The sequence below is a fragment of the Apostichopus japonicus genome, chromosome 4, assembly GCF_037975245.1.
Source record: "Apostichopus japonicus isolate 1M-3 chromosome 4, ASM3797524v1, whole genome shotgun sequence".
Lineage (NCBI taxonomy): Eukaryota > Metazoa > Echinodermata > Holothuroidea > Aspidochirotida > Stichopodidae > Apostichopus > Apostichopus japonicus.
Window position 1 is genome coordinate 14,707,976 of NC_092564.1, and position 24,530 is coordinate 14,732,505.

Sequence of the window (24,530 nt, forward strand, 5' to 3'; positions counted from 1 at the left end):
TTGATAATTAATGGTGATAATAGGCCTACCGGACAGCATCGTTAGTGCCGATAAATTCTAAGCAGGTAGCTCGTGTTTTGTGATGATGTAAAATAGATTGATTTTCTTTCTTTCTCTTGAGACATCTCATGGGCCGCAAAAAAATCACCAGCTGGCCGCATGTGGCCAGCAGGCCGTAGGTTGCCCACCCTTGATGTAGATCAAATGCACAAACAGGAATGATTATTGCAAATGTCAGGGCGAAGGAAAATACAGACACAGAGAGGAGTGACCAAATAGTTTTGTGAACGTTACATTTAATGGTAATTATTCCTTCACCGACAAATAATTTCCGTATTTTGTCGATTAAACGTAAAGGAAGTATTGATGATGATAAAGAAGAACATTGGAATTTTAAAACAATCTGCTGGAAACATGTAACACATTGTCCTTTAAAAACCTTTTTGCAAATTGAACTTTACTGTGACTTCCTTCTCTCTTGAATGAAAACAATGGAAATGTCATTAGCATTTTAATTTTTCAGCAACAATGGTCACACTATTCACAAACCATTACTTAATATAGACCCTATCAAACTGTACAACACTATAAGGATAAAGTGCACTAATGTCTCAATTTCCATATGCTTCGTTTTGTAAACAATATCAGAAGCAAAAGTTAGGCACTTGAAAAGAAAAAAAAAACTACAAGGATATGATCCTTGAGAGATCATTCAAGAAACTATAAACTTTGTCTGTCGCCAAGAAGAAAAAAAAATCAAATATACACTTCTTTTCACAAATTTTCTCACGCAGCTGTAGTATGTAAATAAGGTCCTTAGAGAGCCTGGACTACTTGACAAATCTTTTCAGAAGGAGTCTTAAAACATAAAGGAATAATCACCAGAAAACAAATTAAAAACAACATCAACTAATAAAAACATTCAGAACAGAAGAAAAAAACCTGCAGGTTTTTCTTTTTCTTTTCTTCTTAATCAATTAAAAGTTTTGAATACTTTCACACACTTTAAAATGGCTACTCTGGGCCAGGTCATATTTCACTCGTGTTTTCTGACGGCAAATGAACTAATAAATAATCAATCGAGCTATAAAAAAAAATCTAATAAATTAATCAATTGAGCTTTACACAAGGAACCAAATCCTTGTATTCCAAGGAAATGTGAAAAATATGACAACTTAATCAGCACTTTTTCTTCTTCATTATGTTGAAATGAAAATATGATTCATACTAAGTTGTTAAATGTTTGAAACTGAACAGCACCAATGAATGATTCCTAAGGTTCCCTGGAAATGGAAGAAAAAAAACAGATATAGCAACAAGTATCCATAGGAAAAAGGAACCTTTTTTTTTAAATAACCAAACTACAAACAGGCAACAATATCGATGAAAAACCTGTAAAAACCATGTACTTGGGAATCACATTTGCCTTCTTTCGATATACACCCGTAGGACCTGGAAACTCGGGGTTTTTATATAATTTCAAGAGACAAATAGTAGAACCAAAACTATATCTTTGTCATGCTTTCTTCATTTTTTTTTTCCTTTTATTGGTAATATCTTACACACATTATACAGTAAAATGGACAATGAAATTTTGAAATTCGATATCAAACTGCTGACTTTGGTGGTTACGACAGAAGGCCAAATTGACAGACGGCAGAAGCGTAAAAACCAACCAGACGATGTCATTCTCGCTGCTGTATTAATAAACAACCAAATTTATGATGCTGAGATGAAATATAGTGCTCGACAACGCATGTGGAAACGTTAACTTTCAATCCTCTTGCACTGCATAAGGTTCATGGAATGGTTTAAAAGTGTCGGCTGCTGTTCAGAGACAGCGATCTGAAGCCGCCCATGGGAGAGCTCCAGTCGCTGACCGTGAGGTTGGCTCGGTAATGTCTGTTTACGGCGTGGTTGTAAATTGGCAGCAGCTCATTGGCTTCGCTCGAGAGGACCTGAAATGTGGACGAGAAAACGTAGAATATATCATTAACGGACGACAAAAATCTGCCGTGGGGGTTGTCTGGCGGACGGCTAGTTGTTTACATAATGATAATTCAAATCCCGGTATAAACTAAATAGGGCCGAACCCCTAAAATAGGAACAATGGATAAAAATGCTATCACCCCCACTCCCCCCCCCCCCTCTAAAGCTGGTGTTCTGTTCACCTCTCCCATTACTAGTGTACATACATCCTACAGTTGATATACTGGTCATTTTCATTTAGCTAGATTTTGTTTCCCAGGATGACCAAAAACACGACGCCCGGTTGTCCGAAGGACGATCTTGCAAATTTGACGTGTAGATGCAGCAGGCATGCACTCCAGGTTGGTATAATTATCTTAACTACATACACCAAGATTTGTTTTCCTCTGATGAAGAGTCAATCAAACAAGCATTGCTAATGGGGAAACGTGTGTCTGTGGGGACTGAACTGATATGCCTGCGATAAACAGCGTACCCTGCATGTACTATCACCGTCCATGACTTTTTATGAACAATGAATGCACTTTCTATAAAGAAGGTGGGGGGGGAAGTTGATGTTGGTGGAAAGATTGAGAAAATATTATCAACTGACACCGTAGAAATATTTTCCTCTTCATCAAAAGTGTCACATTATCTGTCACAGGGAGATACATACGAAATAAACGATTCTAAGGTAAAGTTGCCTTTGCTATTCTGGCTGGTCAAATTCAGTTTTGATGTTTTTTTTTCTGGAGTTTTCTTGTTTTTATTAATTTGTCTTTGTTTTTGTATTTAACCATCAGCTATAACATCTCATCTAACCATTTATCCCTACACCTTTTTGTGAAAACATTTCAACGATGGTGACAGTCATAATACTAACACAACCAGCCACACTTCAAGCTGCATTGTCATGACAAACCAATCAGATCTAGGATTCAAGTTACATTGTCATGACAAACCAATCAGATCTAGGATTCAAGTTACATTGTCATGACAAACAAATCATATCTAGGATTCAAGTTGCATTGTCATGACAAACCAATCAGATCTAGGATTCAAGTTGCATTGTCTTGACAAACAAATCATATCTAGGATTCAAGTTACATTGTCATGACAAACAAATCATATCTAGGATTCAAGTTGCATTGTCATGACAAACCAATCAGATCTAGGATTCAAGTTGCATTGTCTTGACAAACAAATCATATCTAGGATTCAAGTTGCATTGTCACGATAAACCAATCAGATCTAGGATTCAAGTTGCATTGTCATGATAAACCAATTAGATCTAGGATACAAGTTGCATTGTCTTGACAAACCAATCAGATCTAGGATTCAAGTTACATTGTCATGACAAACAAATCATATCTAGGATTCAAGTTGCATTGTCACGATAAACCAATCAGATCTAGGATTCAAGTTGCATTGTCATGATAAACCAATTAGATCTAGGATACAAGTTGCATTGTCATGATAAACCAATCAGATCTAGGATTCAAGTTGCATTGTCATGATAAACCAATCAGATCTAGGATTCAAGTTGCATTGTCACGACAAACCAATCAGATCTAGGATTAAATCGTTATTTGCATCTTCCTGGTGATAATGCCAGACAGTCTCCGTGGTGACTATTTGCATACAAGTAAATGTCGAATTTCTATCTTTTTGTTTTCATCATCTTCAGGTTCTTTTTATATTTTTAACCTCATGCAAGATGGAACTCAAACCTTACCTTTAAATAAATCAGAGCATCAGTACCATAGCCTTCCATCGAGGTCAATGTCAGGTCACCATGAAAGTACTTTGCATATAACCTGGAGATAGGGAGTCCATAACCATAGCCAGCCTGAAATGACAGAGGAGAACAAGTGGAGAATAACTTATCCGGGTGTCGGCGTAGCTAAAATGTAAGAGCAGAAATTGGCGAATGGCTAAACAGATGCAAAGAGGTATAGCAGCTTTCATGCACACCAACCCACAGTACTTCCTGAAAAAAAAAACTTTGAATCATAAGCTTCCAAATTGATACACAAAATGTGAACACTACATGATCCACTCAAAATACAATATCATTGTGTTTGGCTCTATCCATTTTATAAATTCAAAATTAAAACTTATAATTATATCCAACGGACTGCTTACAGGGCAAAACCAGCGGCAATGGTCGAGCATGTGAGTTGGACGATGTTGAGCAATCACGGACAGAAATGAAATTCAGCTTATGGCAGACTTGAGGTTTAAGATCTGGCCGGCCCAAGTTTGGCTTGCTAATCTTATTTGAGTAGGCATTAACATTAGCCTAAAAGCATATTTAAAAAACAAAACAAAAAAACAATTGTATTAGATCACATACACCTACCAGAGGTGGAATGGTAGAGACACCAGGTTTAGGTGGGGTTGGTGCTGTGGTGTACATGTAGTTGAACAGTTGATCAATCTGTGTCCGTGGGATTCCGCCACCTTCATCAGACATCTGTGGAAGACATTAACAATGCAAGACAAAAAATAAAACACGATGTCACCTCATGTCTTGAATTAATGTATGGAGGATGACACGGTCAGAAAGTTGAAATCAAAGATAAAGGACAGTTCCGATCCCCAGAATGTGCGATTTAGATTGTCAGTCTCTAATGGTTACTAACCTTCCCTTTAGTTCAAATAGATGTTACAAACGGAAAAGAAGAGCAGGATGTCAGATATCGGCCCTGTACATCTCACATAACGACTTCTGACAGAGAGAAAAGTTTACTAATCATATACACTGGTCATCAGTGGTTATACCTATAATCCCATACCAATTCCATACGTGCAAGCATCATTAAGATTGGCTATTATGCTTAGGTACATTGTGTTGCTATATACATCAATCACCGGGTAATGTTCTAGGGTCTGGGATTCTCCATTAGTTCACAAGACTACAGGCCTTCATCCGTCTTGCAAAATGTGATAACACAAAACATATGGTCACTGTGACATGTATACAATTGACGCACACCTTAAAGGCAGGAGTAATAAATATCAAAGGCGACACACCCCTAATATAGAGATCCTGTTGATTGAACTTAATTCTCACAATTTATTAGCTATCTCTCCTACATTCACAATTCCACTAACCTTCTCTTATTAAAACCAACATGAAATTTCACACATATATCCTGTTTTGGCAAACATTGCACTTTTTCCCCCAGACATCTAATGTCAGGCAGGTCGGAGCATTAAATCTTACATCTCTGCCCAGCTGTAAACCTCATTCGCAGTGTTCGACAAGACGCACAGTCATTAATATTTCCTTCGGAACTCAGACCGACTTAATAAAACTTAATGTGAAGCGTTGGGACAAATCCAGGGTGACTGAGTTTGAACTGGAAGAGGCAGACAATAGTCAACTTAAAGCAACTGGAGTCCAATCTCAGCATCAAGATTCCTCCTCTATTGGACTCCAGCCGGTTTCACCACCGTGTATTACAATAGAGTCACATTCGTGTCGTTATCCCGCTGGTATTAGGAACAGTCAACTCACCCTAATTGTCAGATCTTGTTGCCCCTTTGTGATCAACACTTTAATTTTAGGGAAGTCTGTCGCAGAAGGTCCCTTATGCTCCATGACCGCTCGCATAGAATTCTGGAAAGACAAGTTTCAATAAGGTTGCTAGTTATCATGTAACACCTGCCTACAATCTGCCCTTCAAAAACGACCTTTTCTTTTTGGTAGCAAAATCGTCAGGTGTTAACTACTTCAAAGAAGTATAGTCCAGAGGTTTTCTTCATAAATTGATCATAGATAACCCCCAAACTACAAAACAATACTTCACCATAGAAAAGTTGATCAGATTTACAGGTTGAGAGGAAATACAAGTTTTACTCAATTTCAACGAATTTGGAATGGCAAGGTCTTATTTCAATACATACATAGGCATAGCTGCACAGTGTCCATATGTGGGGTACGTGGTCCACCTACAGTATAGGGTAGGATATATGGGTGTTGCAAAGTAAATCTGTGACATCACAACCATGTTCATAATAATTTAAAATTTGGGGGTTGAGATAATAATTTGCATAAATATATCATTTCCTCCTAACCTGTAACTTTATATAAATTCATATGAAGTGTAGTTTTCTACTTCTTCTTTCTTTTTTTCTGGGTTATTTTTGTCTTAAATATGAAAAAACCTCTGGAAGATACTTTTGTAAAAGAAAGTCAAAGTTTCTATATATTACTCTGTCAGATTAACACACGTCTTCAAAATGCTTATCACCATGAATCAACTGAGGAGAAAACACCATTTTCACAACAAAAAAACAGGATGTGTCCAGGCCCTTCACCAAGGATACCTCACAACACCACAATGACAATGCCACCACATGATTCAGTCAGTGGTTGATATGCTAATCACCAGCTGTTCAAATACCATATATGGTTAGAGGAAATGGTTCATTCAATTTCTGCCAAACTGAACAATCCATGTAAATGTTCGATTGACAAAACCGGTGGAATCTGACAGGATGTAGAATAGGTTGTCATTGTCGTCCTTATGGGAGTGACCTCCTGGTTTAAAGTGACTGGCAATACTTGGACTTAGTCTATGGAGTACTACACAGTAATGACAGTATTAATGTTTCGTGTTGACGGAATATGTAAGGGCTTTATTAAAGTCACCTTCAAACAAAATTGTTTCTTCAGATGATAACTTTCCCTACAGAATGGAACACAAAGCTCCCAACTCTTCCTGTTACATATTACGGCCAGCCGGGTTACGACCTTCACCATTGTATGCTAAATTTGACCTCTGTTTTTTGTTCTTAATCTTTTGTCTTGTTAAAATTTGATCACGACAACATGTGGTCAAGCTGAGAGGGAGGTCAACTATAAATGACCAGAGGTCTAAATCCAAGTGAACTTATTGCAAAATTAAAGGAGCAGCTAGAGTTTTTAATTCTCCATGAAAACTTATGGTTATGACGCGTGCCCCTAATTAAAAAACCGCCATTTTACAGACTGCACGTATAGGATAACGCAAGTTTTGGAGAAATTCCTGGACTAGGGCAGTGAAAGTGATATCCTTTACTTACAAGAGTTGTCAACATATTAATGACTTTGAAAAATGTAACTTAATTATACATGAGCTGGTATAAGCAACAATGCCAAAAGAAAAGATTGTCATGAATGCATCATTTCCAGCTTGGAGTTAATTTAATGGGAGCTCCTTGAAACTTGACTTTCAACATTATCAAAGTTAAGTATCAATTTGTGGCTTCCCTGATGGCTTGACTGACCTAAACTAAACACAACCTGTGTGGTTTGACCAAACAGATACACACGATAATATTTACAATTTGTCTTTTGAAATGTCAAGGCATCTTTTTAAGAAGATTCCATAATCTCACCTGCACATGTGATATGATTGTGAGAGGTGGAAAAAAAAATTATAATTTGAGGTCAGTTGTTTCATGTCAAAATCCCCCCCCCCCACCCCCACCCCTAATTACCGTTGAAATTTCACTTCAAACCTAATCAATTTGCTCTGTGTTCGAAATTTCATTTCCTATTATAGATTGCATGTGATTAATGATATAAACAATGAAGCTAGGCAACACATTTGTTAGAATCCAATGGAAACATTGATACCCTATATAATTAATCTTTAAATGAAAAAGCTACCAGAAGCATATAGGGTAAAATAAAATTGTAAACAATATTGAATCACTATCTGGTTACTTTTTATCAATTTGAAGCAAACTAGCAACCAAAAGACTTCTTTAAGGGAAAGATTCCTTGATCCTTCATGTTGTCATCACTCATCTCTAGAATAGACAATGTCTCCTAAAATAGAGCATTCAAAAATCCTACCTACCACTAAACAAACCCCAGCTGAGAGATCAACATCTTCTATATTTATAGACTACAATAGGTGGCAACGAACAATAGACAAACCTTTAAAACCAAACCCTGGCAAGAATTGACTTTATTGTAATTGCTATGGTGTCATGCTATCCAATGAAAGATATTTACTTGTAACTCAAGATTCAAGAGCACACTTCCATTGAACAAAGTTGACATTTATTGTTACTAGCTTAAAACATTACATTAACAAATTCCACTCCATTAACTGGCACTACCACATTCCTTATCACTACCATCTGTTTTATTATCTTATCTCTCTTGAGACAAACACTAATCTCTTGCTACTAATCTACCCTTTTGCCAATAATCTAATCCTATCTTGCTGCTTATCTGAAATCTTGATGCTAAAACAAAGCAATCTGCCCATATGGATAGCTTTTTCCCTTGAGTCTCCTGAGAAACGACATTTGGTTCATTCTCTATCGGCAGATTATACAATAATACATAATTTGCGGTATGGTTGATGTGCTATCACAACGCTACAGACCACGCTACACCGAAGCTGTGCGTTGCTATCCAAGTTTGGAAGCAGCTCACTCACGTCTGGCAACTTTATACTGTTTGCACCGTTGCCATAAAATCTATCTCACAAAAAAAAAATATATGTATAAAAACAAGACATTGTTTGCCTGGGGGTGTACTTCAATCTTCTCTGTGCAACTTAACTGATAAAACTGTATCATTGTTCAAATGATGCACATGGTCTTATCTCTGCACTTTGAACGTATATATGCATTTCGATGTGTTTTGGAGTTCTAACAATGCTACCCTGTGATGAATAGGCGGAGGGCAAAGGTGGTAATTCAGCATCCAAAGGACACGTCAAATAATAGGATTTTATTTTTTGATGCGATTCAGCGATCATACTATTCAGCACCGACAACCTTGCACCTAATCTTCAAAACAATGCTATGGATGAGTTGTTTTATGAACTAGGTGGTTTACAAACAGGGTGATTTACAAATAAACAACTGATAGGAATGATTGCAGGATGACAGGCAAACAGTTAACCAGGATTCTACCTATGTTTGTATACAGCATATATACTCTATCAACCAGCTGAAAGGAAATAAATGGGTACGTGCAATTGCACAATTTTTACTCCTGTCTCCAGAGATACATATACTTGATCTGATAACAAGTCGACTTTGATAACCCAACAATAAAGCTGATTATCCCCCAAGGCTGATATTTAGTTATTTTCATGGAAAACCATGTAGTAAACATCGACTCCCCAGTTCAATTGGCTTGAGACCCTCTCCTGCTCAAAGATGCGTTCACGTCTATTATTGATGTGTCATTTATCAGTTCGATTGTGAATGCCTGCTTACGTCAATGTATTGTTTATCAGTTCGATTGTGAATGCCTGGTTACCGCAAGAGATATTTACATCCATCACACGCAAGCTCCATATTTATATTCTACGTGGATTATGCAAACAAGTGGCTGTGCAATTTTCATTGTTCTGATTGTACAGTGTCACAGGCTGAGGACTTGGCAAAAAAAAAAACTAAACCCTCCCTAATTACTCACTGAGAAATGTCAAACTGAAAAGACAAAGTTTCCTGAAGCTTTTTCGTTGGTAGATTTGAGGGCATTTGAACCAGGTCGGTCAGTCAGCCATGCAATGAGAATATATATGTCAGGGTTCAATTGAGAGGAATGGGTACAGGTCATTCTAGACAGCCAATGTAATCAGTAGTACAGATGACACTCACCTTGAACAGTTCAAAGAGAATATGGTAGAGATGTGAGGGTACATAGACGATGTGGATGTTGTTACTGTCATCTTTGGAGTTGATAGTTTTGATTTCTACATCTGGCGATGCGAGATAGTACTGGTCACAGAGAAACTTGGCGCTGTCGTAGGCATCTGAAGAGTAACGTTTAAGATTTCGCCTCAGTTAAATGACATTTAGTTTCATAAGTTTTTACATATGGAGCTGGGGAAAAGAACATCTTGTACTCATTTCGAGACCGAATGATAAATCTGCAACAAAATACAGATCACATCAAAGACACAATTGTAGAAGAAATGCTATCAGTTTAGGTTAGGATTCTTCTACATTACTAAGCATCTGTCTAATTACAATCAAGGTGGACGTCATTACTAAAGTCATTACTAACCACGTACTAGTATTTATACTGGAATTTCAATCAACTTGATGAACTACCACAGAACTTCAATACTAGCTATGTCCCATGGTGTCCATAAACAGCTTAGGCTATTAGTTATACAGTTGTCACCCTCACTGTATACACACCAATTATGTACTGCTTGCCAGAGTCAAAGATGAGCCACTATAGGATATAAGAATGACTGGTATTTTATAGTTCAGGAAATGAAAGAGTGTGGTGCCTGGACAGTTGTAGCACAACAGATGGTAGACACACACTGTATTTTAATGAGTATGTAACATATCCAGGGAGGGGCTCTGCTTATTTCTAAATACCATACAGTCATTGGTTGTACAAAAGCAGACCAGAACCAGGTGTGTAGAAGGCTCTCCTAGACAGATTACTGTTTGTAATGCTACACAGAATTCAACATCTTTGCAGTGCTTAAGATTACCTCAGATCTCTTAGCAGTACTTTACATTTGGCCACGGATACTCACAGTGAACTACTTAAAAGCACAGTTCACCAAACTTTGTTAACCAAAAAGAAGGACAGAAATATTGATGTTGTCACAAATGTCAAATAACCTTTGACGGAAACAGAAGTAGGAGAGTCACTGATGCTGAACTTACTGGCTTAGCCAGTTTTCATGCTTTTCAGATTTGACTATTGCTAATCTCAAAATGACCTTTGACCTCCATCAAATGATACATGAAAACAACTCATATATGGGGCATCGACACATTGTTACAGGTGAGACTCACCACAGCTGAACTTACTGAGTTATAAATCCTGTTTCCAAAAATAAAATTCAGGTTGTGACTACTGCTGACCTTCAATGACCTTTGACTTCCACCAAAAGAATATGCCAAGAATTCATTAAGTGGCATCTACATACAGAGTATGATGCTTCAACAAAACAAAACTGAGATACCTTGTTTACAAAGTTTTTGAGATCTGGACTGTTGATGACATCAAATAACCATTGATCTACACTATCACTAGAAGAATGCTAACTGTACACATTTAAGGGGCACCTACCCCTCGATTATGAGGTTTAAACAATGTTGTATTTGCTGAGTAAGCTTCCAAACAAGGTTTTCATACTCTGACCATTGGTGCCTTCAATTGACCTTTGACCTTCATCAATAACGCAGACAAGCAACAACTCACATTGATGGGCCATCTACATACCAAGTGTGAAGTTCATATCAAGCTGGAAATGGTGAGTTAAAATGTTTACCAGCCAAGTAGCCATGAACCCACACAAATGCCATCAGCACGACATAGTTTCTCGCTGCCTTCAGCAAAGAACTAGGAGGTACAAGTGCCCAAATACTCCAGCTTCTCTTAGCTTGTTGTTTTCATATTTAATATAAGGAGAGTGCAGCTCATGCTACTCAACAGTACAGGCCAGACCAGCATTAAAATACTGAGTCATAGGGAAGCAATATTAAACTGCAGACTCCTTGACAACTTGCTGGTATGACTAGGATCCAAACCAGACAACATTTACTTAATTCCACAACAACTGTTTACAGTGTTTAGGTTTATCATTAAATTCAAACATATGATAGTTTATATTGTACATAACATAGCAGGCAAGGTTACATCGACTTATAATACAGTCTATAGAAATTACCACAGGCTAGACAGTATACAAATGACTACGAATCACAAACTTATCATACGACGATAGCGTTTCACTTTCCCTTTGTTATGAATGGCTTGAGGTCACACCTCACTGGCCCCAATGAGGCAAAACTCACCTGCAACCACAGATACGACATCAGTGTTAGGGTCTATGCTGCCGATGTGCCGAGGATGCGTCTTTGGGGCGCTTCCAAACAAGAGAGCTGCAAAAACCGAAAAGAAAACATCAAATATTAAACATAAACAATGAGGCCCGCAGAAAGGTACAACTCCGAACACCTGTCGATATATATATGGAAACAAGGGGTGGGGTACAAAAGTAGCAATCACACCACAACTTAAGAGAGCAGCTTCCCTGAAATAAAACTAGATGAACACTTAAGCCTAAGGCTAGCAGGATATTAGAGAACAAGGCTACTTGAAGCAAAGATAAGAGGAACGATCACATAATAACAATGACAACCACGCAAGAGATAAATAAGGAATTGCCTTGACTCCATTCCCGCAGGGCAGAGGTGAATTGAAAGGTTTGTGAAATAATTCCTACAGGATTGTCAGTTGTTGTTTAACTTACTGTGTTGGTTGATCAGCATTCTTATACTGATCCTAGAGATGTAAAACCGATTGAGGAAATACTGGATGTTGTTCTCCTCATGTTGATCATACTCGTAACTCTCCCTCATCTCGAGGACGGCCTACGAAAAAATATTGACAAATTGGGGGAAAGAAAAGAAGTTTTAATGCTGGCCAAATTATACCAAGAAGGAAGTATATCTTACAGCATTTAATTTATAACCGGAAAAGAAAAAAAACATGTTGGAGAGGTCATTCCATATGTAAATCGATGATAAGTATCTCCAAAACACGATCAAGAGTTGTAACAGGAAAGAAGATAAGAAGTCTCAAGGTGAGGACCACCATCGTGGTATCCATGGCAACTACAGACACAGTTCTCTGTTGCTGTACAAGGTCCCCGCCAAGGAAGTTTTGGATTTTTGGATGACCGGCATCGTCAAACCCATGAAAATCCAGAAGGAGGGAGGGTGGTCCATCAACTATGGGCCGATGACTAAAGGAGGCGAGCGCTACAGAGTTACCACATAGTGCCTCAAAGGCTTAAAAAGTAAGCGTGTGTTAGGTTGAGAATTAAACATGGTACATTGTAAGTCAACTGACAGTTATGTTAGCCCACAAAGAATTCCAAGAAACAATTACATCATCAAATCAAGTTTCTAAAATGTTTATATTATCTCATCATGTTTACCAAACATACAGAAGTAATAACATCTAATCATTATATCATTTACCATATTATCATTCAAACGTTATATCATTTTTATCATTAATATCAGTTCCTTGAAACACATTAATTTTTATCATGTTTTATCATTATATCAGTTCTTCAAACATACCTTTTAATCCTATTTATCCTTACATCAGTTCCTTGAAACACATTAATTTTATCATGTTTATCATTATATCAGTTCTTAAAACATATATTTAAATCATTATAACAATTCTAAGAAAAAATTTATTTTATCATGTTTATCATTATGTCAGTTCCTAATGTTGTCTTTTGTTCTGTTCAGCAGTTAATCACAGTTTTGTTTACAAACAGAATCACACCTCTGTTCTGATGCCTTACCTGCGCCATTGTCTCTACAACATTAGAATGTCTGTTCCTGATGGTGATCAGTTGTTCTGTAAACCTATAGGGACAAAAGGTAAAGTGACAGTCAGATATTCATCTCAAAATAATAATAAAATATATACTGTACGGTTTCATATGCTCATTAACAAGTTAACAATTAACAATAACAATACTGACACACCCACCTATTGTTTCTTTCTCTTGTTTTCCCTCTTTCTTTACAATATGATTGCTAATGAAGTCTGTTTCTGTTTCTCTTTTAATCACTTTAATCACCTACCATCGAGGATCACTGTAAGAACTGGAATCATGTTTTGTTTCTGTCGATCCTGCAACTCAACGGAATGAGGAGATACTCTCAGCAATTCTTCACCTCCCTCCACCAAACCCCCCCCGCATGCATCCTTCCCCACCTCCCCCCTCCTATTTCTATGTCCCAACAAAAATAAATGTGACCTGAAAGTATATGGCAACCAGACTTCTTCATAGTAGAAAACAATAGGTTGTGGGCAAAAGGTTGCTATTAATATCATGATATGAATATAATTTCAATTTGTGCAGTATCAGGAAGCAACCATTTCAGAGAAGGGTGTAGTTTCATTGTTGCCTTGTTTCCTTTCAGTAAACTTACTTTGTGTTTAGATTTATACACTTGTCATCTGAATCTTCAAATTCCAATAGGTCTTCTAGAGTTTGCTGATACCTGGAGGGGGAGATAAAAACAATTATCATCCTTGTTATCTAAAAGATTACAAAAGTATTTTGAACTTCAATGTGAAGACTGAAACTACTGTAAATACTGTGAATGAGATGTATAGAGCATAAACCGACCGGCCATCCTTGTGATAGGATGAATTTAATCAGTGACTAAAGGCAACAGAAGTTGGTTAGCTATAAGTCATCAAAACTTTAAAACTTGTGCACATAGATCGGTTATGTGTTAATATACTTCATATAGCATGGGTGGCCAAACTTAATAGGTAACGTACCAGCTAGTTCCACCATAAACTTCAAATGTTTGAGAGCCGCAAGACATGAACGCTGCCAAGTTACCTTTCATAAAATACTCATGAAAATTGAAGTCATGATGATGTGAAAAGGAGCTCTGCCAACTATCTTTGAACCGCACATTACATGCATAAGCCGCATGTGGCTCACACGGAGCCTGCTCTGTGATGAGAATTTTAGATCTCTGTTTTTCTTTTCTTTTTTAATTAGATCTGAAATATTGAATTGAATTAAAGAGAAGCTGAAGAGAGTGCTGCAGTAACGAAACCATCAAATATGACAGAGCTAACGAGTTGAAACCAAACAACACAAGTTATTACAGTACCCCTACAATATGTCACTAATCACATATATGACCAATTATAGGCTGAATAACATCTTTAGTATGCATGCCAAGCATAACTGTGTATCTATGTTGAAAACTGTCATGGTTTCCATCGCAAACAACACCACACAGAATTGCCGTAATCTCAGAAAAACTTCCTGAAGGTCAAACAAGCACAAACAAACCAATGAGTTCAGTTCCAGCAGAGACTGAAGAAAGAATATATGACACTACTGTAAGCCGCTTTGAGGAAAACCAAGTACTGTTTTAAACATTCGAAACATGAGAGAGGAACACTTTATATAGTGTAGACGAGGAAGTCAATGAATTTCCAAAAGTTTGATGACCAAGTTTCCTATTTCATTTTTTTTCAACTTTGTGAAGCCATTCTTACCATCCTTTCACTGTTCTAGCAGAGGGCATCTGTAGTAGTTTCTCTGGCAAGAGGTTTATCTCTTTCATGATGTTACAAATCCTCACGGGCAACTCGTGCTTTAGAAATGAAAAAGACTGAGGACCGTTTCCATCTTCCATGCCTGAAGAAAAAAAAAAAGAGAGAAAGAGAAATAATTAAACTTGTCAATAAACCTGAGGTCACAGGGTCAAGAGTTAATTATGCATATAAAGTTCCATACATCCATAGTAACTTGTGTTATTGACAGTGTGAACAAGGTCACCAATTACAACTGTAGGCAAAGCAGATCAGAAATTTTGCAACAAACTACGTAGTCCTATTTGTACCATTTTATTTTTTTCATGATACTTACAATCCCAATTTTTCTTTAGTACCTACAGTACTTGATCAGCCGTCATTTATACATGGCTCAACTGTAGAGCGATTTCATGAACTGACTGAACACTGTAACTGCCCAACCAGCAGGCAGCATTGCTATTAGTAAACACAAATGAGCAAGCTAGATTACAGATTTAATGTTTACTTTTAGGAAGGTGGCATGGTAGGTGGAGATGGAATGTAGTGGGAGCGGGGTAGGAGGGGTGGCAAGGAAACAGAGAGCGTCAGGTGATCTTAACCTAGTTATTGAACTACAGTACCACTACCAATTAACACTTTTAAGGTTCACTAAGGCTACCTTCCCCCATATCCCAACTTTCCCATATCCCAACTTCCCCATATCCCAACTTTCCCCATACCCCACCTTCCTCCGTATCCCACCTTCCCTGTATCCCATGGTTGTCCATATCTCACCTTCCCTGTATCCCACCTTCCCCCACCTTCCCCGTATCACATCTTCGTCCATATCTCACCTTCCCCATATCCCACCTTCCCCCGTACCCCACCTTCGTCCATATCTCACCTTCCCCTATACCCCACCCTCTTCTTCCCAGTTTGCCAATAAACTGTAACTGGCTCTACATCCTTGCATGTGGAGACTTTTAAATGAAAACTAAATCACATCTGCGCGGTATTTAACCCTGAACGAATGATAACCTAAGAACTAGTCAAATTTCTATAGTTTTATCATCTCAAAGTTTTACAAAACTCCAATCCAAACTCAGGCCAAGTTCTTGTGACTATAGCCATATATAGACATCCCTTGTTATGTAAGCACTAAACAGGTACCTACAAGGCCTAGCAACCGAACAGCAATATCAAGCAACAATGGGGAACAACAAATGGGGTGATAAGGACACATGACTTGTTATCAGCTGATGTTTCCTTACGATTTAACCTTCAAACTGACAAACACTGACCTTTGCACATATCCCAAACCCAAAAAAAGGTCTACAGTAAATCACGCCACACATTTTTCTGTCACAGCTTCAATCCAACAATACTCCCCAAACAATGCCAATAACAGCTGATACTGGAGTTTTGCAAACAATGGTACCTATCCAGGTCTGTGATTGGCTGTTGATGCTTTGGAAACAACCAGGCAAGTCAGTCATTCCCATTGGTTCAATTTGAAGGTGTGTCAGTAGGCTTGGCTGATATACAAACAAGCTATATGAAGGTCACTTTCTTAAGTGCTGCAATAGACAGATGGGATTTCATCATCTTTATGTACCGGTAACTGTGTACAGTGGGCTGTATATATAGTGTATGTATGTCCTACATAGTTTATGTTGGATGTATTACATCTTAGCACCATAACTGGATAGATAATTGTGTGTGTAAAGGGAGTTATGGGGGAGTTGTTCCAACTCCCCGGTGTATGTGTGTAGACATCTAGTGCAGTATGCAGCAGTGATTTCTGGATGTAAACATTCTTATTTGAAGCTCCAGATAAATTCACTTCGACAAGCTCCTGTCATAGAAAGTGTAACTAAACATCAATGATCAACATGGAGTCTGAAATTGTTACCTTCACTTTACTTTTTATAGGTTTGATTGCTATCTCATAAACTAACAAATTTCCGTGTTCGGTTAGAGAACATGTAGACATGGGTACATGAAGAAAATGTCTCCAAAATACAAGAAGAAATTTCATAAATTTACATTAATTTTAAGTCACTACTAAACCACACTTCAAAATCATTAATTTGTGTCCTACATGTTCTTAACTAATTCCTTTTGTAAAACATGAGCAATGATTTTTAACTGTAGACTTCCTTATTACAGTACATATCTCTTAATTTTTTTTTTAATAGTTTTTGTGATCATTAAAATGTACCATGTTCTAAATAGAAATGGCACTGTTCATAGTAATATCAAAAGTTTGTTAAGAACAGGACAACGGATGCTTCTTACATTTATTTTGGTTAATAATACTCCTAGATTACTCAGGTCTCAACCAAACAAAGAAGAAACAGTGCAAGATGCTTTATTAGTTTCTTACTGAATTGGATAAAATAGTGATTCAAAAATTTGTGAGCAATGAAATGCTGAGAATGGAAAAGAATCACATATTAATGACTGACTTTAAACAAAAATTATGCCCTTTTGCTTCAATGACAAAGATTTTTGGGGGGCGGGGCAAGGAAATCTAGAAGGGCATCTTGTTATTCATGTAATGAATTTTGGAGGGAGTCCTATTAATACGCATCTAGCCTTATTTCGAGTAAATGTTACTGGCGACCTTCAGTAGGGCTACTCGATTAAAGTAACATTAATGTTCATCATTTGGAGAAGAAATCTAGAAGGGTGGTGACTTACTATTCATCAACTGATCTTATATAAATGACACTGACTAGCAAATATCAAACCTGTAGAGCACATGTATGGAGAAAGCTCCTTTTAATATGCTGCCATTACTGAAACTTAAAAGATCCAGTAGATGCCATGATGGCTATCCAATCTGGAGGTTTCAAATTTTCTTTACAATTCTGTACATAGCTGTAGTCAAACCTCGTTTCAAAATTCAACTTTTTCAAATTTCATTGATTTAAACCCACACAAATGTGTCCCATATATAGACTAATATTGAAGATGCCTGCCCCTCTACAAATCTGAGTACTTTGTAAGGGTGCCAGTTCAACTTTCTGTGATACTCTTGAGTGACTCTTTCAGATTTCGCAGACCAAACTTCCTGTGCGAGATAAATGACATGGTACATACAGTATCTGCCTGATGACAGCATTGGCGCACAACCAGGGAGCACATTCACCAAGCTCCCTGGTACAACTGACAGCATTTGCTATCTTCAAAGTGAGCAACATATTACAGAGACAATATTTTTTCTTTTTATTTGGTTCCAAAGCCTGCTACAGAATATTTTACAATATCAATATTCAATCATTTAATTACAGTCATCCAGGACTGAAGATGGTATATATACTGTACTGTACATTTAAAAAGTACAATACTGCAGGCTCTTTAACAATAACTTCTAACTGTCTGGGACTGATGCTCAATTCTAACAATCAATTCATTCACTGCCGATACTGTAGATGGTCATCCACATTCACTGGGATTCTGGTTATGACCTAAGTTCTAGTCAGCCAACCAAAACTACACATGAAGTAGTCATAGGACCACACTGGTCAGCAAAAAACCCATCTCGAAACCAACTCTCATTAATAATTCATCGTTCTGTGTCAGGGATGCTGACATTTTTACAGACCCACTTGTTTTTGTTTTTTAGGGTTAGTGCATGCATGGGTCACTCCATAAATAAATGCTTCATCCTCTATGATCAATTTACTGACACTAGTACTGTACTTCACTTACTGCAAGTGCTTTGCGGCATCTCATGTCCCTATAAACGTAGATTAAATTCCGAAACTAATACCTGGTTCAGATATTTACGAACGATGATTCAACAAACTTACTTGTCTCCGTACTACAAATGCACACTGGCTATACCGTCTCTAGAGCCCCTGGTAACCTTTTCACACAGTGCCCTCTCCAGCTACCAGCCCATTCCAGTCTACCACCCTCCTCCTCCTCACGAAACCTCCCAAAGAAATCAAAATCAAGCAAATTCGCAGAAATATATGCAAGACAAACAGGTAAACCTGAGGCAAACTGTGGTTCCCGAAAAAATGCCCAAAATAATAATGATACCCATGCAATCTTGAGGTATTCTTTTGGTAAATAAGATGATGCAATACCTTTGTCTAGTATGGTGGTTTATCGTAACTTTGCGTGCCTCCTAAATTCCCGTACTGTAATACACATATGTAGCGGCACTAATAGACGAGCTGTAGTTGCTACAGTATGTTCTTTAGTCAAATTGAAACCACTTTTTCAATCACACTTTTAATGTACAAAGCCTTCCCCAAAATGGCCAAAATTGCCACGTAGTGAAACTAAGAAAATTCACGGTTGTATGAGACATTTCCGTGGATTATTTCACCAGTTTAGCTGATTTTACAGCAAACTTCATTGCATGCACAAAGTGAGGGAAAATTTGTCCCCGCTTTCAACACTTTGACTCACAACCTTTATACAACTATTATTCTTCCTATTTATGATGGATTTGGGTCAAACCATCAATGAAAGCACATAGCTGAAGGATAGAACTAAACCACTGAGCAAACTCAGCGAGATTGTCATTATCGCTATTCTTTCAAAGAACATTATTGCTTTTACTAATGCGAATTTACTGTTAACCGTCATACACTAGTATTTGCTGCAAGTAAGTACAGTACCTAACAAGTATTCCCATATACTGTATGTCATGAAATGTAACTGGTAGTAGCCTACCTGTAAAAGGTACTGTTTTATTCCATACTTACTGTGCAATATATGCAACATGGCCTTTTTTATGCATTCTTGGATGCTTTACAATTGGTACGATTTCCATCGATGACGCTGATCATCATTTGATACATACATTTACCATTTACACACTTTGCAGCAAATGCTGACAAAAGCTACATGGACTGACGATACAAACCAAAAAAATACTCTGGAAAATAACATCGACATACAGTAGAAATTTCCCCCTCCCGGACCATTTGCTAGTGGTCAAATACTGAGGCATACTCTTGTTCGTCAGATGGGATGGTTAATTGTCTGTCTCAGGAGCTTGAACAGGATGCGAAAATTACAAGCCCGATTCATTATGCTTAACACTTTTCAAAAAGAGAAGGCTCAGTATGACCTGGTTTGCTACATGATCATCACATGGACAGTGTTTGAAATGAGCATCTGCAGTGTTGGCTACCTAATGTTTCGGAATTACTATAACTAAAAAGTGTCCTACTTACTTAATCCTCACACATCGGGAACATGCCAATTACTAAGACTCTGGGCCTAAGATAATAGTTCTAGGCCTATCTGAAAATGTATGAGACAAACAGTTGTACTGAGAGGGGAAGGGAAGGGGATGCAGGGGAATGGAGTGGGGTCAGCATGAACAATTAATGGCATGCAACTTGGGGTGGGTTGCTTCAACTTGTGAAAACGCTCAGAGACAAAGGCCAATGATTTATGATTTTTAAATACTTACCAAAATCCAAGAACTGTTTGATTGATAATGGTGATGGCGAAAACTTTGAGTAGTGCTCCATCTGTGCTTGCACATGAGCCTTTCTCAGCACGTTGGTTAGCAGCCTTACAGATAATCGCACCATCTTGACAAGCTGTTTGTCTCGAGTTGAATACTGGAAATAAGCCTACTGTGGAAATATAACAACCCTGATATCAGTGTTTCCACTTCAGAGGCTGGAAACTACTGTAGTTGGAGGTAGGATGATTGCACACCTCTTTTCTGTGTGCTTTGATCTGAGTACGTAGAAGTCGGATTGATGTCTGTCCAATTAAACACGAATTAACTGACAGTGGTAGTGCTGTGGTCCTCTTGGTATGACCCAATGGTTAACGGTATGGCGTTGGAATCTTCGTCACTGTGATGAAAGTGAAAATTGTATTGCTAAAAACATCACCAACTAAACAACAAAGTTAACGTTAATTGCAACCTGAGCCAATTGGTTGCCAAATGTCTTGGCGATGATATTTGCACTCCATCGGGTTCTAGCTTCATCCGGTTTTTTGTTCTAAAAGCACAGCCTTCAACAACTGGGACTACCGCCGTTTATACAAAAGTTCGTCTAAGGATTGTTGTCTGGTCAAATTTAAACTATAGAGTAATGTCGCGATGGCAGTTACGTACTAAACGAAGTCTGAGCCACGGTGTGTTTACGCTCTCGTTTCAACACAATGTATGAGTCGCTCGCGTGTACTGCGCTTAGGCGCGGTACAAACTTGCATGCCTAGTTCAATTTCTATTCATGCCACCTATTTGGAAATTTCCAGTTCATTGATCTACGGTAGCTTACAACCATCAATTGCTTCAAAATTAAAACTACTAATATCCGAACGGTTGAACTTTAGTATTGTCAAGGCAGTTCAAATAGTTATTTTGAGTGCTTTATTTTATGATGAATGTCTAGGTATAATACAATTCAAATGAGATGGTTATATTACGGTTTTAAACTAGTATGTTTGTAACGTTCTACATGTACTACCGTAGACCCTTTCTCTTGTAGATTTCCATCAGCAGAATGTGATCCCTGTTTGATTTTGGTTCATGTTGATTCTTTGTGGAACGCCAACTGACGCATTATAATGATGTTTTGAAAGATATGTCCGTGTTCTAAATTGTATTTCATGCTCATGAGAACTCTTAACACACAGAACGCAAAAAGGCTGACAGAAAATACTATCTATCCGAACGATATGTCCATTCTGTTATCTGAAATGTAAAATATGTACCGGGCCATCGTGTAAATATGACGTTGTAAAGCAGCAACATACATTGGTGTTTACGTTCACGTGACATCCTCAGTTTACATAGTGGACATACCTTACCTTTCGGGACTGTGTAAAATGTTGGCAGAACATCATCTTATCTGTTTAGCTCTTCCATACACTAAGGGACTCCACCTATAATTGATAAATTGACAGTACTTCACAATCGGCCGTGAGGCATTATACGCCAGTTGACAGAATAGTTAAGAATATAAATTGACAATAGATATACAGAAACATGAAAGGGAACGGAGCTTCAACATTTACACATTTACGAAATATGATTGTTGTATTATGGTTGTTATATTATGGTTTTAATTAAAGCCGTACGTTCTTTTGTACTTCCAGCATTGTACACTAGTTACATTCGACTTTTATGCTTCAAGAAAAGTATTTGCTACTAAGTTAATTGGGAACATGCATTCAATGGTAATTACATTTCGGTGGATGCTTTAGAAAGGGATTCTATCTTTCAGTATACCGTAGTACCATAGCGGTATTTTACAATAGACTTGTGGCATTACTTCTATGAACCATACTCATTACTAGCTATAAGTCTTATTGAAAGGATCGATGGGGCCACCGGTCTGTGCGCTTCTACGTTGTACTGTGTAGCGAAATGACTGCCGGGTAGAACGAGGCTATACGCATGACCATTTCAATGAGAGGCGTTGAACCCATGCAATTGCAATTAGTTCATAGTTTTGGTAGTGAATCGACATATCATGGAGGTACATTTTGTAAAAAATGAACTTGTTGATTTGTTCCACAGAGAAGACCTTCTAAAGACGGGCCTGTAAACCATTTTGTCTATTAGGTTACCGAGGACCAGGCCCAATCGAGTGATGTGCTCCCATCACCCAAATCTATTGAATACAATATACGAGGTAATAAGAGCTGGTTGAAATATTTACCTAGTCTCTATATCGTTACGCACAACGGCGTGTTTGATACAAGTAACCAATTACTATCACTACTACATTTTCTTTTAATCTGTTGGAACTAATTAACCTATCACTTCCTCAATCTTATAATTAAAGAAAGGTTAATTTGCCTGCACCGCCCTTAAGTTGTAGGCCTGTGTTTGTTTTGAACAAACTTCTTGATTATCGTTGATATCGGAATCATGCTATCCATGACGCGGTCATCCTCTGACAAAAAGATACAAACCAACTACAAATGTATGCTTTAAATTCTACTTCGTTATAGCAATCCCGTTTCAAATACATTTGTCAATATCATTTTCGTAACTTACTGGATTTTAAGGTCTACTACGTATAGTCGGTTGCTTGAATCTTTATTATCTAGGTCATCTATAGCTTTTCGCAAATTTGAAATTTGCGCGTACACTGTGGTAACTAATATAATACTATATAGGCTACCATAATTAATTACCCACCTCCGCATACAGCTGCAAAACTGAACCTTTTGTGATTCTGTCACGGGATGACCTGGCATTATTACGTCATCTTGGAAATGCCTCACATATCCAACTGCTGTACGGCTACAGACGTACCATGCATACCTTCAATGCACATCATACAGTTTTCATAAATCAACTAAGAAACATTTTGTTTAACTACCGGTATATATAGTCACTTTCCTTTCTCCCATTCATTTTTTGTTGTTAAACTATATAATACAGTCAAACGTACATATTTCAACTATTTTTAAATAAGCAATATCATTCTGACGAATACAGGAGACTAAGAGAATGATACTAGTGTTCCGAGAATTTACCACATCGCAACTATACATTTGAATTATATGAATGACGTCAAAGCGTATTGTACTAAATATAGTTTAATATACCTGCAGTATAATGCATATATCATCGTGACGTCAGACTTAACATGTCAATAAAAGATTGAATGGAGGAAGTTCCGTTCGGCTTTCTGGAATTGTGGTGATTCGACATTTATGTTGGCAGGGAAAGGCCTACAACTTACGTCACGTGTTAAACTTCTGTTTTGTATCGTGTAGGTAGAATGCCATTCACGTTGGAACCAGCTATAAATATACAGACCAAACTTTCCCTTTAACACAATCATGATAAAAAGCAGACAAACCTGGCCGAACCCAATGTCTTTCACAAAAATTCAATTTTGACCTGAAACGATCTTTGACCTACTATCCTTGCCTATACTCACCAAGCGACCAATATACTTATTATTTTTCATCCAGATCAGGTCAAAACCTCAGGTGATGCCTTTTTGAAGGATTTCATGGTTAGGACTTGCTATGCTCTTAAACACCCTTCGACCTAAGTTTTGTGTAAACATTAATGAAGCCCCTAATATGGGTGCAACCACTTGGACAGCTTGGGTCAGGACCAAACAAATGGTATGCACACCTTTTTGTTGACAGATAGATATATACTTTGCTATTATCTCCATTAGATATCTTGCAAATTAAGCTACAAATTGTTGCTTTTCTTGATAAATTCTTCATTTTTGTGATAGTTTAGCTGGCCTTTTGAATTCACAAGAGTTATAGTGAGTTAATTGAAAATAAATATTTGACAAGACTAACAAAACTCTGATTTCTCACAGGGAACACACACCAAAACTATGGGTTTGAGGGTACTTGGAATGGGCCCAACTGTTAACAAGAGACTTATTTACAGTATGAGTTTAGGTTGCACTACTTCAACAAGAAATATTTGCTGGGTAGAGAATATTACGATATAAAAAGAGGGATGGGGCAAAAGCTCTTACAGAAAGTCAGTTGCAAGCTAAATACTAGG

At 37.6% G+C, this 24,530-nt stretch overlaps 1 protein-coding gene across 1 annotated transcript; it reads right to left on the bottom strand.

Annotated features, from left to right (window-relative positions):
• Positions 1-279: 279 nt before the first annotated feature.
• Positions 280-21,185, bottom strand: LOC139966543 (pyruvate dehydrogenase (acetyl-transferring) kinase isozyme 2, mitochondrial-like). The gene is made up of 11 exons (XM_071969692.1): positions 20,484-21,185; positions 15,023-15,164; positions 13,927-13,998; positions 13,290-13,353; positions 12,219-12,339; positions 11,761-11,847; positions 9,592-9,746; positions 5,492-5,593; positions 4,331-4,444; positions 3,704-3,817; positions 280-1,958 (listed from the first exon to the last, which is right to left on the bottom strand). Exons 1-11 carry the CDS (start codon positions 20,605-20,607, stop codon positions 1,812-1,814), a joined length of 1,242 nt encoding a protein of 413 aa, XP_071825793.1. The 5' UTR covers positions 20,608-21,185; the 3' UTR covers positions 280-1,811.
• Positions 21,186-24,530: the final 3,345 nt, after the last annotated feature.